This window comes from Lampetra fluviatilis, chromosome 54 (assembly GCF_964198595.1).
Source record: "Lampetra fluviatilis chromosome 54, kcLamFluv1.1, whole genome shotgun sequence".
In the NCBI taxonomy this organism is placed as follows: domain Eukaryota; kingdom Metazoa; phylum Chordata; class Hyperoartia; order Petromyzontiformes; family Petromyzontidae; genus Lampetra; species Lampetra fluviatilis.
Window position 1 is genome coordinate 6,761,024 of NC_136328.1, and position 16,590 is coordinate 6,777,613.

General features: G+C 51.0%; 1 protein-coding gene across 1 annotated transcript in view; it reads right to left on the bottom strand.

The window, feature by feature from the left end:
* NSUN2 (NOP2/Sun RNA methyltransferase 2) overlaps window positions 1-12,640 on the bottom strand; it is a 31,771-nt gene extending 19,131 nt beyond the window's left edge. The window contains exons 1-9 of the mRNA XM_078879653.1: window positions 12,418-12,640; window positions 9,036-9,196; window positions 8,348-8,452; window positions 6,734-6,839; window positions 5,080-5,151; window positions 3,628-3,712; window positions 2,318-2,564; window positions 1,167-1,241; window positions 296-426 (exon numbers count right to left, since the gene is read on the bottom strand). Coding sequence (XP_078735779.1) covers window positions 296-426; window positions 1,167-1,241; window positions 2,318-2,564; window positions 3,628-3,712; window positions 5,080-5,151; window positions 6,734-6,839; window positions 8,348-8,452; window positions 9,036-9,196; window positions 12,418-12,639 — 1,204 coding nt within the window. The 5' untranslated portion in view covers window position 12,640. The remainder of the gene's footprint in view (window positions 1-295; window positions 427-1,166; window positions 1,242-2,317; window positions 2,565-3,627; window positions 3,713-5,079; window positions 5,152-6,733; window positions 6,840-8,347; window positions 8,453-9,035; window positions 9,197-12,417) is intronic.
* Between the last annotated feature and the right edge of the window lie 3,950 nt (window positions 12,641-16,590).

Here is a 16,590-nt window from a genome sequence, read left to right on the forward strand (position 1 = left end):
CGGGCCTTACCTGGTAAAATAAAAAGTTTCTAGTTTTTATAGTTTTAAACGAGCTTGGGGGCAGGACACGTCCCTTGAGGTACGACCACGACCAGCGCCGGCCGTGGTCGAGACTAACCGCGGAGTGGCAGCAACGCCCACCGCAGCACGACGCCTGCACGCGCGGATTCCGTTCGCGTTCGTCCCCGGAAAGCTTTCCAATTGGCGGCACGGAAGCCGACGACGACAGGGGTGCGACGGGCAGGAGGGACAAGCGGGCGGGAACGAGGGCGGGCGGGGGGCGACAGCGACGCACCTTGGCTGCTGTGGAGCAGCGAGGCGACCACGGCCTCGTTCTCCACGGGGTTGAGGGAGCACGTGGAGTAGACCATGCGGCCGCCCACCGCCAACAGCTCCGCGCCGCGCACCGAGATCCTCCGCTGGAGCCTGCGGAGCGACGGAGAGACGCGGTCGCGTGTGGGAGACGCGGTCGCGTGTGGGAGACGTGGTCGCGTGTGGGAGACGCGGTCGCGTGTGGGAGACGTGGTGACGTGTGGGAGACGCGAAGGACCGAGCGGTGTCGAGGGTGGGCGACATCAACGGTGTTAATGGTGGGCAATGTCGCGTACGTAGAGGGTGGGAGAAGTCGAGGGCAGACGCAGCGACAATCAGCTCGGCGGCACCAACGCAAAGCAGGAGCAGAAACCTGACGGAAATCTCCGGGCCAAGCAACAACCGCCTCTGCCGCACGTGCGCTAAAATGGGCAACGGGTCGTCCCCCACGTGACCGTCGCCACGCTCGCGGTGCCACCCACCCACGTGACCGTGCCACGCTCGTAGGCGCGGTGCCACCCACCCACGTGACCGTGCCACGCTCGTAGGCGCGGTGCCACCCACCCACGTGACCGTGCCACGCTCGTAGGCGCGGTGCCACCCACCCACGTGACCGTGCCACGCTCGTAGGCGCGGTGCCACCCACCCACGTGACCGTGCCACGCTCGTAGGCGCGGTGCCACCCACCCACGTGACCGTGCCACGCTCGGAGGCGCGGTGCCACCCACCCACGTGACCGTCGCAACGCTCGGAGGCACGGTGACACCCACCCACGTGACCGTCGCAACGCTCGGAGGCGCGGTGCCACCCACCCACGTGACCGTCGCCACGCTCGGAGGCGCGGTGCCACCCACCCGTGCATGTTGAGGCCGTTGCCTGGCGTCCATTTCTTCCACACGTCGATGTTTTTGCGAAGTGTTCCATCGCCGCTAAAAACAACAACAACAGCAACAACAAACGATGGCATCTCAAGTCCAGGAGATGGCTTTCGATGTGTCCGATCTCGTGTTCACTACCCCATTCCCCAAACCAGAGCTAGTAATTATAATGATGGATTAGGTTACATCGGGGAGAGGTGGCCCAGTGATTCACGCACCGAGTCGTGAATCTGGCAACCCGAGTTTGACTCCTGGCCATGGCTAACATCAGCGGCGAGTGGAATCTGGATTTGCAACGATGGACGGATGGATGCATGGTTGGATAGATGTAGAGACAGAGAGATGGTTGGTTGGATGGACCGAGAGAGAGTTAATCGATGGAGATATGGACAGAATAACAGAGAATGGATGGTTGAATGGACAGACAGAATGGAAAGATTGATTGAATGGAAGGACGGATGAACTGACGGAAGAAATGACGGATGTGTGTGCGAATGATGAACGTACGTATGTGCGGGTGGTCTCCCTGTTCAGGCAGATCGACCGATGTGACACACGGACGATTTGTCGATCGATCGACAGACAGAACAACACACCGATGACTGACAAGACACATGACAGACGATATCCAGGTGGACGGACAGATGGACTGACGGGACTGGGCCGCCACGGTGGTGAGATGTTAACTACCTCGCCTGGTATCCAGGAGGTCGCGAGTTCGATCCCGACCCCGACTCATGTTCATTATTTGGAGTTTGCATGTTCTCCATGTGGTTGCGTGGACTTTTCCTCCACATTTAGAATCAACGTGCACGTTGTGTATTTGGCTGCCGTTTCAATGTCCACATTGTGAGCCACTTCGTTGGGCTATAAATAACTACATAGCTCAGTTGGCTTTACCTGGTAAAATAAAAATTAGTATAGTAGTGTAGACTGAGATGACTGGCAAGATGCACCACCTTGTGCCCCTTAGACACACACCATACCACCATAGAGGAACTGGCATTGGTCCCAAAACCACATTCCCAATTGTGAAAAACCACCTGCAAATTGCAGTCTCATATAGCTTTTAAAAGTGACCGACTGACGCACGAACGGTTCACGTTGGCGCGCACGACGCACGGTACCTGCACGGCACGTCGGCGAGGATTCGGTCGAAGCGGAGGAACTGGCGCGTCGCGGCGGCGGTCGCGGCAGCCTCCCCCACCGCCGACGCCGGGGCAGGCGGCGGCGTCGGCGGCGTCATCTGCAGCAGCGGCAGGCTGCCGGCGTCGTGGTTGCTCACGATGACGCAGGGGCTGTGCAGGCGTTTCGACTGGTGCACCAGCAGGTAGCAGCGCTTGTTGTCCGAGTCGTTAGCGATGATGAAGCCGTCTGCCAGGAGACAGGGAGAGACACGGGTGGAAAGGACGTCAAGTTTATACTGGTAGGAACCTCCTGGTTAGACCAGCCCACGGGGGATTATTGTGTCTGTCCGTCGTGCGGGATGGGCTGGGTGGGGAGGGTGAGGCTGGGAGGGGTGTTGCTGGGTGGGGAAGGGCTGGTCACCCCGTGGTGCCCTTATAAAACTCAACGTTTAACCTACTCACGCCGGCTTGTGCCCGCCCTCACAGTCGGCCATATTTGCGGAACACACCACGCCGCCGTTGACCCTGGCCATTGACCGAGCAGCCCAACGTTCCTACCAGCTCCCTCCGCAGGAATGTGTTTTATTTGTGGAACCGGGAGCGAACTCGGGGGAGATCAGGATGAGTCTCATTCGTAAGAGAGACTACTCCGGGTCACTCCTTGACCAGGGGCAGTTTCCGACATACAGCAGAACCCACTTAGTGTCTCGCAATTTTCTTGCCGGGTGGAGCAGCGGTGAGCCCACGGTACTCTGAACGTGACGCGAGTCCCATTCCCGGCAACATTTGTGGGCAGCAGGGTGGTGAACACTCGTGCCTCACAGCGGGAAGGACCTGGGTTCGATTCCCGACTCGGGCACCTTCCCGTGTTTGAGTTTGTGGTACTCCCCCTTGCTCTGCTTGGGCTTATTCAGAGTTCTCCGTTTTTCTCCCATAGCGAGATAAAAATCTACGTTCTGTAGAACTTTTTTCGCACGGTACCTAGCCAACCGTGCTAACCAGAGGTGCCGAATGTAACCTGCAAATTACTCGATTGCGATCAAAGACAAAGATCCCCCGTATATAGTTTAAGGCTATACAGGGGATCTTTGTCTTTTTGTGTGCATACGTGTGTGTGTGCGTGTGCGTGCGTATGAGTCGACTATGGGGAGACAAAGGCGGCCGGGCGTGGTGTTGGCCACCCACCCCCTCGCGTGCCCGTGCCGTCCTTCATCGGTGCTACTCGCTAACAGCACTTGCCAACAGTCTGCTAAGGCTACACCGGAAGGGATCTTTGTCTTTGTGTGTGTGCGTGTGTCTGTGCGTCATACCGGGGAGAGGCGTGCTCATGTCAGAGTGCAGCATCTCGATCAGCTGCGCCGTCTTCGAGCCCGGCGCTGCGCACATGTCCAGCACCTGGGGATCAGCTTCACGGTCATCGTCGACAACAGCAGCAGCAGTGACAGCAGTGACAGCAGTGACAGCAGTGACAGCAGTGACAATGGAAACAATAGCAGCAGCAGCGGCAAATGCAACAGCAGACGCAGTACAGGCTTGACAGCAATTATCAAATTGTACACGGCATGATAAGTCGTGGGTTCGATCCCGGTGTTTCCCTCCAAATCTAGAAATGTGCATTTAGAGTATTTGGCTGCTATAAATGTCCACGCGATAAGCCACTTTGTTGAGCTATCATTTGTGCGGAGTGGCGGTGTAGTTTTGATGACAACAGAACAAGATGGGTTGATAAGGAGGGGTTGGGATAGGCCCGGTCGTAGCTGGGGGGGGGGCGACAGGAATCTGGGGGGCTGAAAATTATTCAGGCATCATTGTATCAACAGCATCAGCAGCAACATACTAAAGATGATGATGACGACGAATGAACAATGAGGCTTCCCGTTTAACACGTAAGCTTTCGTGACCAATATTATCCAAAGAGGTATTTTTGAGTTGGATATTTACGGCATCGAACTAAAAATAAAACAAACTCTTTGGGTCTTTCGGGAAAGTCACGTAGATAGAAAAATAACAGATCACGACGTTTCGATCGCAACGCAGGCAATCGTCCTCAGGTGTATCTACGTGACTTTACTGAAAGACACAAAGAGGATGATTTCCTGCAGTCACGAAAGCCTTAAATCAAGATTCAAAATAAAACCTTTACTATGGATGAGGCTTCCATCTGTAATAAAGGTCGTGAAAGCGACTTCTGGAATCCGGTCTTTATTTGTCTTTCGTTCACAATACTCCAGTCTTACTCCTTCACGCTGCTGACAGACAGCGTGAGAGAGAGAGAGAAACACGCGTGGCCACGTGGCAGCCTGGACCACGTGGGCAGCCTGGACCACGTGGGCAGCCTGGACCACGTGGCAGCCTGGACCACGTGGCAGCCTGGACCACGTGGCAGCCTGGACCCCGCTCCAACGTGGCCTCACCCTCCGTTCGTTCCAGATCTGACCACGTGTTGTTCGACTCCACCCCTTTTAATACCCGGGTCACGTGGTACCTTTCCACCAATCCTGGTTAACCTCTATGGAATCTTCTAGACTCCATCGTAGGCTCCCGGGACCACGCCTCTGACTCGTCTCCCCATTGGCTGTGGCTAAAGCCAGCAGAACCAATCCTCTACTTACAGATGTCACCTTCCCATTACGTCAGGGCCACGCCCCTAGACTTCCCCCCATTGGCTATGGGCCAGGACCGGCAAAGCCAATCATCGTGACGAGGTGTGATCCGTCAGCAACCCGGATATATCCTCACATTACATATCCATCTCGCGTTACCTTGTGGTGCGGCTCCACCTTGAGCAGGAGCGGAGGGATCATGCTCACCGCTTCTTGGCGGCTGATGTTTCCCTGTTACGGTTAAAGGCGAGAAACAACACTGTTATTATCATCATCATGACTACGATTGGTTAGCCAGGAAGGCCTCAATTGTGAGTCTCATGGACTCTCTCGGGTGGTTTCTGCCAATTTTTCGCAGGAGAGGGAGGGGGGGTGTGGGTAGGGGGGCGATGATTGCTACCACCCCGACTGCCGATTCACTCAGAATTCTATCCGGTGCAGCAGTGAGGTGGCCCCTGGTTACTCCACCCCAGATATGACTGCAACAGGATCTCGGCTTCGGCCAAGTCCGTGCTTTGTACAGCGGTGATAGTTTGTTTGGAGTTCAAGATTGGCGAACACGTCGTGCAAACTTAGCCAAAAGAATTCGTTTCTGTTTTCCTGCTCCAATGAGCATTGAGGCGGTGGTCACCTCCTGCAAAGCCAGTGGTGGAAATTCCACATTCCTATGACAGGGGAGGGGGGGGGGGTCTCTCCATTTGAGAACCACAGTTCACCTCCCCACAAAGTGGTACTCGTTGTATCGACCCTGGGTGGATGATGAGCCGAGTCAACCCACGACGAGGATTTGAACTGTATGCGCGAACGTTGCATTTATTTCGCGGCGCACGTAGCCAACCGTGCCAATCGGATTGCAGGCCGCTCGCTTCACCACCAGCAGCAGACAAATGGTCACCGCATCGCGGCGCTTTCAGATGCACTTCTGCGGCCGTCTGGAACGCTCTTCCTTACGATATCAGGAAGCCACTGGAGCTATGCACTTTTAAACCATCATCTAGCTTGACAAACTAATTTCTGTAGAACTGCTTTGTGTTGTTTAGTTTGTTGTCCTTCACCTTCCCCCACACCCGTACCTCCGATTAGCGCAGTCGGCTCCTTAGAGTGCGAGAGAAGTTCCACATTCATGCCAACATACACCATCGATATTTTTTTGTCTAAGCCAGGGGTCGGCCACCTGCGGCTCCGGAGGCTGCACGAGACCCTTTAAAGAACTTTCTTCGTGACGTTAGTCATCAAGGACCACCGTCCCGTCTCGTATTCACCACGTTGCATTGCGGCTCTTGAAATTCTTTTTTTTCATATATATAGGTAGTCCCCGAGAAACGATGGTCCGACTTACGATATTTCGATCTTACGATGGCGATACGACAAAATTGCCATCAACAACCTAACATCGTTCAAGTATGCAGACGACGGACAGAATCTTGGTGAGTACAGTACAATATGATACGATATGATACGTTCAATGCATGTTCAAAGTTATTATAGCAGATAGGATTGTTTCCTGAAAAAACTTTCTATTAAATTGCAGTTCATATAGGTAGGCTAAGAATTCACCTTGGTTTTTTTTACTTTACATTTTACTGTGCAATACAGTATTGTAAGTAATAAATACATACAGTATATAGTTTATACAGTACGGTACTGTAAATTGCTCTATTTTGCTAAATTATCACCATTCTTTAAGACTCCTGGGTAGGCTAGGCCATCTTCAACTTACAATATTTTCGACTTACGATGGGGTCGTCGTAACGCATCTCCATCGTAAGTAGAGGACTACCTGTATACCGAATTATAACAAAAATGGACTCACCGACTCCGTCTCCGTGATGAGGAACTGGTGGAACGCCTCCAGCAGGTGGCACTTGCGGATGCTCTTCCGGCTCAGATTCACCTGCCAGCCAAACTCGTTGGGGTACCTCGAGGAGGAGGAGGAGGGCGAAATCGCGATAATAATTTTTTTTTTTCCTCCCACCGCGCAAACGAGCTGCGCCAAAAGGGGCCCTTGGCAGAGCGCCGGGTTGTTGGCCGCTGACGTCGCGTGCAAGGAACGAGCCGGGGTCACGCGCACGACGATGATTGTCAGAATCAGAGAATTTATTCAGACTGGATAAATCCGATGAGCTACGAAAGCTCTTTTTCACGGATGTCCGGTAGGGACGGGCAAGAGTGTTGCCGCAACAAACAATTGCAGAAACATGATAAGAGTGCAACGTACAAGAAAGGTAAACAAATCACCCAATATTTAAAAAAATATTTTTTTAAACACGCTTTAATGAAATGTACCCTACTAGAAATGGAAGAACTCCACGACTCCAGGAAGTGGCCCCGAAGCTTGCCATAACGTAAGGAACCGTGGTGATTTACAGCCAACGTCAGTTGAGCGTGGACAATTAGACCCGAGCCGAAACATAACATATAAAAAAGATTGTTTAAAAATATTTGTATTATTTTGTATGATAGAATATAGTATTGTCATCAGTATGACATAAGTATACCAAGTTTGCAGTTGATACCACATTGGAAAGTGGGCTACAAGATTTGAGGATACTACAACAACAACAGAGTGAGTTAATAGAAATTGATCATTCTTGTTATTTTCTGTCGCCGACCACCCCCCCTAGCGTGTAAAAACAACGTCTGGACGGACAGATAAGACTAGACGGACGAACAAAGGGATTGATACAAGGACGAGAGGGATGGACTGATAGACTTCGGGATGAACAAACGGAAGAAAAGACCAACGGACAAACGAACGGACCGACCGACACCTGGAAGGATTCACAGACGAAACAACGGACGGATATGGCGACAGATGAACGTGTAATGTGAGGATATATCCCGGGTTGCTGATGGATCACACCTCGTTACGATGATTGGCTCTACCGGTCCTGGCCCATAGCCAATGGGGGGAAGTCTAGGGGCGTGGCCCTGACGTAACGGGAAGGTGACATCTGTAAGTGGAGGATTGGTTCTGCTGGCTTTAGCCACAGCCAATGGGGGGACGAGTCAGGGGCGTGGTCCCGGGAGCCTACCATGGAGTCAAGAAGATTCCATAGAGGTTAACCAGGATTGGTGGAAAGGTACCACGTGACCCGGGTATTAAAAGGGGTGGAGACGGACAACACGTGGTCAGATCTGGAACGAACGGAGGGTGAGGCCACGCTGGAGCGGGGTCCAGGCTGCCACGTGGTCCAGGCTGCCACGTGGCCGCGCGTGCCTCTCTCTCTCTATCCCTCTCACGCTGTCTGTCAGCAGCGTGAAGGAGTAAGATGAGAAGGTTGTGAACGAAAGACAAATAAAGACCGGATTCCAGAAGTCGCTTCCACGACCTTTATTACAAACGGACGGACAAATGAACAGACAAACCAACAGGTGAACAGACGGAAGGACGGAGGGGAGGGAGGTGGATGATGGTTGAGCGTACCATTCGAGCTGTTTTGGAGCCTCCACGGGCTGCCCGTCCACCTCCAGCCCCACCAGCTCGCTGAAGAACTTGCTCTTGAGGCAGCGGAGGAGCTCATCGGCGTGGCTGCAAGGCGATGGGCGGCACGAGTCAACAATTGACCACGCGGAAATGAGTACCTTTCACTCCACGCGCCGCCAGCTTCTTCAGAAAAACCGAATCAAGCATCTTCGAATCCTCAAAGAAGCTCGCAGGTAGTGTTGTGCGTAGCAAAACATTCCGACGTCATTCCGAAACACTGCACGGTATGACCCTATGAACTATATTTATTTCACAAGATAATGGCCCACAGAGCTATACAGCTCTTTTTCAGGAGCGACCTGGCCACAAATGATAGCTCAACAAAGTGGCTTATCACGTGGAAAATTTATCGCGGCAAAATACTCTAAACGCAACGTTGATTCTAAATGAAGCAGGGAAAACCGGAGGACTGGAAGAAAAATCCACATGGCCACAGGGAGAACACGCAAACTCCAGATATACAGCAAGTGTCAGGGTCGGGGTCGAACCCACAACCTCCTGGATACCAGGCGAGGCAGTTAACATCGCGCCCTGGAAACACATCGGGGAGCCTTCGAGCAAACGGGTCGCGGTAGAGCTCGCAATGATTCGCCAAATCGCGACGGGAGCCGAATCGATGCGCCCCTACCTCTTGTATCCCGTGATGCGGAACGTGGCGGGCAGCGGCTCTCGAAGGGCCTCCATGAAGGCGCTCCACTCGGCCTCGGGCACGATGGCCTGCTCCTGGTAGTACGACTCAAACTGCTTGTTCTCCTTCACGATCTCCGCGTAACCAGCTCCCCAGCCACCCTGCCGGGTCGACGGAAGGCAGACACACACACACGCAGACAAAGTCATGAAAAAATAAGAATAGGCTTTATCCTTTCTGGCACTAAAGCAGGCGTTAAGATGTTCACAAATAAGACACCGATTGCAAAGCATGAAGTTTGCATTAACCTCACATACTTGTGGAAAAACATGCTAACATGCTCTGATAATATCTGCATTTTATACTCTTGGTTCTTTCGGTAAAGTCACGTAGGTAAAGAAAATAAAAAAATAATAAAATAAAATATTTAAAAAACTGCATTAAATCACGACGTTTCAACACAAGCAATCATCATCAGGTGTGAAAATCACAACAGGTGAACAGATGAACGGACGGACAGACAGAGGGGATTGGCCTACACCAGAGACAGCCTTCTTTATTGCCGTGTTAGACCAGTAAACAATGCCAAAAGGCGAAGACCACAACGACTTTTGCAAATATCAAAGTAAGAACCACTTGGGTTGAGCTGTTATATCTATGGGACCTTTTCTGCCAGTGCCACAATTATGAAAAAATAAGAAAAGGCTTTAACCTTTCCGACAATGAAACAGGTGCTAAGATGTTCAAACACTAAATAGATACTCTATACTCTTAGGTTTTTCGGTAAAGTCACGTAGGTAAAAAAAAAAATTAATTAATGAAAGTAAAATAAAAAATCACGACGTTTCGGAGGCAACACAAGCTTCCGTCTTCAAGTGGAACCGTCACAGCACGATTGCTGTATCAAGTAAAGATAGATACCTATTGCAAGGCATCAAATCTGCACGATCCGCACATACCTGCGGCAAAACATGCAAACACACGTGCGCTCCGATTGTGATATTGCCAAAAAAGTCCCATAGAGGCACAAAGTCAGCAAACCTACACCCCCCCCCCCTTCCACTGTCCAACCAAGTAGCGCTGAGATCCGTGGATGGGAATCGAACTCGGATCTTCACGCCTGGAATGCAGGAGGATCGTGGGTTCGATCCCGACGCGGACGCCTGCCGCCTCTCTCCCCGTGGTCAAGTGCGTTTTTCTCCGGGTCCTCCGGTTTTTCCCTCCACATTTAGTGAAATGGGTCTGGAGTATTTGGCAACCGCCATACATTTCCACGCGATGATCAGCCACTTCGTTGAGCGGTCATTTGTGGCCAGGTCGCATATGAAAAAAAGAGCCATATTGCTCAGTGGGCCTCACCGAGTAAAATAAAAAGGAGTTTTTTTCAAGTGGCGTTAAGCACTCCGCCACCGATCCACCCTTCTGAGCCAGAAAAAAAAGGTCCCACTATTTATTGCATTGGGGTCGTTTGTCGGGGTTTTTCTTTCTCCACCAGCTTCCGTTCTCTGCGTCTTTCTCTGGTCAAACACACGGTCCTCATATCTCGTGCCACCGCATCCTCCCATATCACCGGCCCTCTGCTGCTGCCCTGCATCGGAGGCATCTTGTTGGCACTTTAAAATTCACGTTTTTTTTTGGGTTCGAACGCGCAAATATAAAATGTGTCGTTAAACCCGCCGCCACACCACCACCCGACACGGCCAATTAGTAAGGTTTCTCTACCTACGTGACTTTACCGAAAGAACCAATGAGTATAGTAATTCCTGCAGTCACGAAAACTTCAAAGCTAGATTAAAACGTGTCAATTAGTCACTGCCGCAGCACAACCGGTGTGTTGGAGAGTAAACCCACAACATTTACAATTTGAGTATCATATTCTTGGTTCTTTCGGTTAAGTCACGTAGAAGGGAAATAATAAAATAATATTAATATAAAACAAAAAAAATTCTTACGACGTTTCGACTGCAACACAAGCAATCATCATCAGATGTAAAATCCACACTTTTTTCAAATTTTCTTGCCGTGTTTTTCACACCCGATGATGATTGCTTGTGTTGCAGTCGAAACGTCGTGAGAATTTTTATTGGTTTATATTTATAGTATTTTAGTATTTCCCTTCTACGTGACTTTACCGAAAGAAGCAAGAATATGAATCCCTGCAGTCACGAAAGTTTTAAATCACAATTCGAGTATCGTGACGTTTCGCTGGTGATTGCAAACCAGCATCATCAGGTCGATGAGCCAGAATTGTGCACAAATCTTCCCGTTTCCATCTTAAATAGAGGGGGGAGGGGGGGGGGCAAAGGTCACGTCATCGCTGTGACCCGAACATGATCAAAGACCAGAGGGGAGTGAATGAGGTCATTTGGATTCTAGATTTGAAGCTTTCGTGACTGCAAGGATTCATATTCTTAGGTTTTTTTCGGTAAAGTCACGTAGGTAAAACAATTTAATTAGTAAAAGTAAAATACAAAATAAAATAAAAATCACGACGTTTCGGAGGCAACACAAGCTTCCGTCTTCAGGTGGAACCGTCACAGCACGATAGCTGTATCAAGTGGATTGTTAATCTTGAGAATATGTTGGTGGAGTTAGTCGCAGTTAATCAACAAAAAGCGGCATGTTTTGCATTTAGTTTGCTGTCCTTCCCCGCACCTCCGAATTGGCCAAAGTAGAAAAATTACATCCACAAATTATTTATGTTTGGGGAAACACACCGCAATCATCCCCTCCCCTACTGTGAAAACTTGACCCTGCTGAAAAATAATCTTGAGACTCAATGAGGCTTTCCTGAGTAAATCAGCGGAATTATAATCATTAGTCAACTGAGCATTGAGTATATATCGCTGCTCATCTCCCGCTTACAGCCCTGCAAAGCCATCGGTGGAAATTCCACATTACTGTGGCCGGAGGGAGAGAGGGCGGGGGATTGAGTCTCCCCACGAGACGACCCCACGAATGTGAGACTCGCTAGATCACGAGTGGGCCGAGACCCAGGCCGTGAACAACTTGTGGCTCAATAAGACCCGGGCCCCTGGCGTGAGCAACTTCTGAAGGCAACACATGCAACACAATTTGCTTGCTCGCCACGCTGCTGCCGAGGTGAGAACATTTTGTTACTTTTTTGCCGCCATCTTACGTGGGGAGACCCGCCGCCTCGGGTCACTGTGGGAACCGCACCACGTGACGTCCCCCACCCCCACCCCAGTCCCTCACGACCCCCACTCGTTAACACGGCCACGTGTCTCCACCCGTCCACCCCTAACCAAGATGGCGGCGAAAACCCCCCACCCACAACGTTCTAAATGACGTCACCGCACACGCATTCTCTACTGTAACTGTATTTAAAATAATAAAAGAATATAACCATCGACCACTCAACTCTTTCGCCTCCGTCTCCTCCATCTCGCCTCTCCGCCGCGGGCTTTTTCATCCCGGGTCTCTTCCTGCGGGTCATGGCGACGGACCGGCACTGGACGATTGCGGGCGACGCGAGCTGGAGACTCGATGCGAATTCGCGTCTCGTCCAAACGCCGCCTCCACCACCACCTCCACCACCTCGTGCGAGCACGCGGACCCAGAGGCGCAGCAGCGGCGTTTGCATTGCCCCCCCCCTACACCCCTTCCGGCCCCCACCCCTTCCGCCTCTCCCCCCCCCACACCCCTTCCGGCCCCCACCCCTTCCGCCTCTCCCCCCCCCACACCCTTTCCGGCCCCCACCCCTTCCGCCTCTCCCCCCCACACCCCTTCCGGCCCCCACCCCTTCCGCCTCTCCCCCCCCACACCCTTTCCGGCCCCCACCCCTTCCGCCTCTCCCCCCCACCCCTTCCGCCTCTCCCCCCCCACACCCCTTCCGGCCCCCACCCCTTCCGCCTCTCCCCCCCCACACCCCCTCTCCCACATTCCCCCTCTCTCCCACCGCCCCCCACCCCTCCAAAGGCCCCGCCCCTTGTCCGGCTGGAGAAGCATACCCATTGGTCCGAGGTCACGCGCGTGCGACGGTGGGTCTGGCCAATGAGCGGGTCGGGGTTACCAACCCCTCCCCGCCCTCCTCCTATGCGTGCTGCGAAATGCAGACTGGGGGCGGGGGGTTCCCATCCACGTGGTTCCAATTTACTGTAGTGGGGGAGGGGAGGTAGTGGTAGCGGTAGGGGGAGGGTGAGGGTAGAGGTGGGAGAGGGGGGGTATAGAGGGGGGTAGAGGAGGGTGGGGGATAGAGGAGGGTGGGGGAGGGTGGGGGGTAGAGGAGGGTGGGGGATAGAGGAGGGTGGGGGAGGGTGGGGGGTAGAGGAGGGTGGGGGAGGGGTAGAGGAGGGTGAGGGGGTAGAGGGGGTGGGGGTAAAGGGGGTGGAGGGGTAGAGGAGGGTGGGGGGGGGTAGAGGGGGGTGGGGGGGGTAGAGGAGGGTGGGGGTGTGTAGAGGGTGGGGGGGTAGAGGGGGGTGGGAGGGTAGAGGGGGGTGGGGGGGTAGAGGAGGGTGGGGGGGGGGTAGAGGGGGGTGGGGGGGGGTAGAGGAGGGTGGGGGCGGGTAGAGGGTGGGGGGGTAGAGGAGGGTGACGGGGATGGGGGGGGCCTCAACTAAAAATGACGTCAGTATGTAACTGCTATGACGTCATCACTGGGAACCACTCCATTCAGAATCAGAATATTTATCCTGGAGGAATCCGATGAGCTATAAAGCTTTTTTCCACAGCTGTCCAGTAGGGGGCGGGTCAGTAAAGTTACAATAACAAAGATAGGAAATAATTAAAAGTACAGGATAGGAAGGGCAAAGCAAATCACTATAAAGAGATATTTGCGAACTAAATACATTAGTCAATGTACAGAGTGGTCCAGATGTCTTCTTACCTCCCACCCCCAAATGAATTTACCCCTAAGCTTTGTTTTCACACCCAGTGGCATACAAAACATATGAAGCTTCAGATAATGAAATGGGGGGGGGGGGGGGGTCACAAGACATCTGGAGCACCCTATATAATTAATTGGTGACGTTTCGGGCAATTGCCCTTCTTCATAACACACGGGTCAGTAATAGAGAGACAGAGTGGGGCCGGATGAGAATTTTAAAGAATGTAAGTGCTTCTTGATGACCAGTGGTTACATCTGTATAGACGAAGAGTTGACACTGGAAGAAGCGAATTATTTGTGTGCGGCCGTGCGGGTGACGTCACTGGTGCGAAATCCAGTGACGTTTCAACAGCTGCATTAAGAGTATGCATAGGACCCATTGATTCACATCGTGATCCATAGAATACATGGATACCCATTGATTCGCACAGAGATCCATAGACTTACATGGAGACCCATTGAATCACATCGTGATAAATAGACTTATATGGAGAGCCATTGATTTACATGGAGATCCATAGACTTAAATGGAGACCCATTGATTCGCACAGAGATCCATAGACTCACATGGAGACCCATTGAATCACATCGTGATAAATAGACTTATATGGAGAGCCATTGATTTACATGGAGATCCATAGACTTAAATGGAGACCCATTGATTCGCACAGAGATCCATAGACTCACATGGAGACCCATTGCATCACATCGTGATAAATAGACTTATATGGAGAGCCATTGATTCACATCGTGATCCATAGACTTACATGGAGACCCATTGATTCGCGCAGAGATCCATAGACGTACATGGAGATCCATTGAATCACATCGTGATAAATAGACTTATATGGAGAGCCATTGATTTACATAGAGATCCATAGACTTAAATGGAGACCCATTGATTCGCACAGAGATCCATAGACTTACATGGAGACCCATTGATTTACATAGAGATTCATAGACTTACATGGGGACCCATTGATTCGCACAGAGCTCCATAGACTTACATGGAGATCCATTGATTCACAAAGAGATCCATAGACTTACATGGAGATCCTTTGAATCACATCGTGATCCATAGACTTACATGGAGACCCATTGATTCGCACAGAGATCTATAGACTTACATGGAGACCCATTGATTTGCACAGATATCCATAGACTTACATGGAGAGCCATTGATTCGCACAGAGATCCATAGACTACATGGAGACCCATTGATTCGGACAGAGATCCATAGACTACATGGAGACCCATTGATTCGGACAGAGATCCATAGACTACATGGAGACCCATTGATTCGCATAGAGATCCATAGATTTACATGGAGACCCATTGATTCGCACAGAGATCCATAGACTTACATGGAGAGCCATTGATTCGCATAGAGATCCATAGACTTACATGGAGACCCATTGAATCACATCGTGATAAATATACTTATATGGAGACCCATTGATTCGCAAAGAGATCCATAGACTTACGTGGAAACCCATTGATTCGCACAGAGATCCATAGACTACATGGAGACCCATTGATTCACACACGGATCCATAGATTTACATGGAGACCCATTGATTCGCAAAGAGATTAATAGACTACATGGAGACCCATTGATTTACATAGAGATCCATAGACTTACATGGAGACCCATTGATTCACACACGGATCCATAGACTTACGTAGAGACCGATTGATTCATATAGAGACAAATATACTTACATTACAATGTTGATGTTTTTTGTCTTTTTTTTGCTGTTGATGTACTCAGGCACCACGTATCCCCCGTGTAAAATAGCCGGGAACCTGAACGGAATAATCCTTGTGGCAAATCAAATCAACTTTAACTTACATAGAAACCCGTAGACTCACGTATAGATGGGTATACTAACAGAGACCCACAGACTTACAGAGACATATATAGACCGTACTGAGACCCAAATACTCACACAGAGATATCTATGGAATGTGCTGACTGAGACCCAAAGACTCACTCAGAGAGAACCATGGAATGTACTGACTGAGACCCAAAGATTCACACAGATAGAACCATATAATGTACTGATTGAGACCCAAAGACTCACACAGAGAGATCCATAGACTGGCATAGATACCCATATACTCTACTTACATCGATATCCACAGACGTAACACAGAGACCCATAGCCTCAAATACATCAATATATACTTACATCATCACCCATAGATACCCACAACTAAGACCCGCAGACCCAGAGAGATACACATGACTTGCACGCAGTTGCTGTATAATGTGAGCGAGGCTACCGTTTCTGCAGAGCGCACCCGAGATGCGGTTTCATAGAACGGCCCCTTGAAAGATGAAAGCTCAGAGATAAATGCCCCACGCAGCCACCCACCATGATCGTCACGAGGGTCCACGATCCACGTGGGCAGATCACGCCGCAGGTGTCCACTGAAGAGTTCGTCATTTTTAAATCCTTTATATTAAGTTCACTTGCTTGCTTGCTTGCGTGCTTACGACCGTGCAAATCTTTTGGTCGTTTTTTTACCCACTTCCCGTGATCCAGTCGAGCTGACATTTTGCACACAGACTCGTTGTGCGTGACAATTAATTTTCGTGAAATTTTTTTTCCAAATTTTTACACTTTTTAGGAATTGTTTTTAAATTATATTGAATTACCAATTGCTTAATGGTGGCAGGCAATCATCTGACCCATAGGTGGCAGC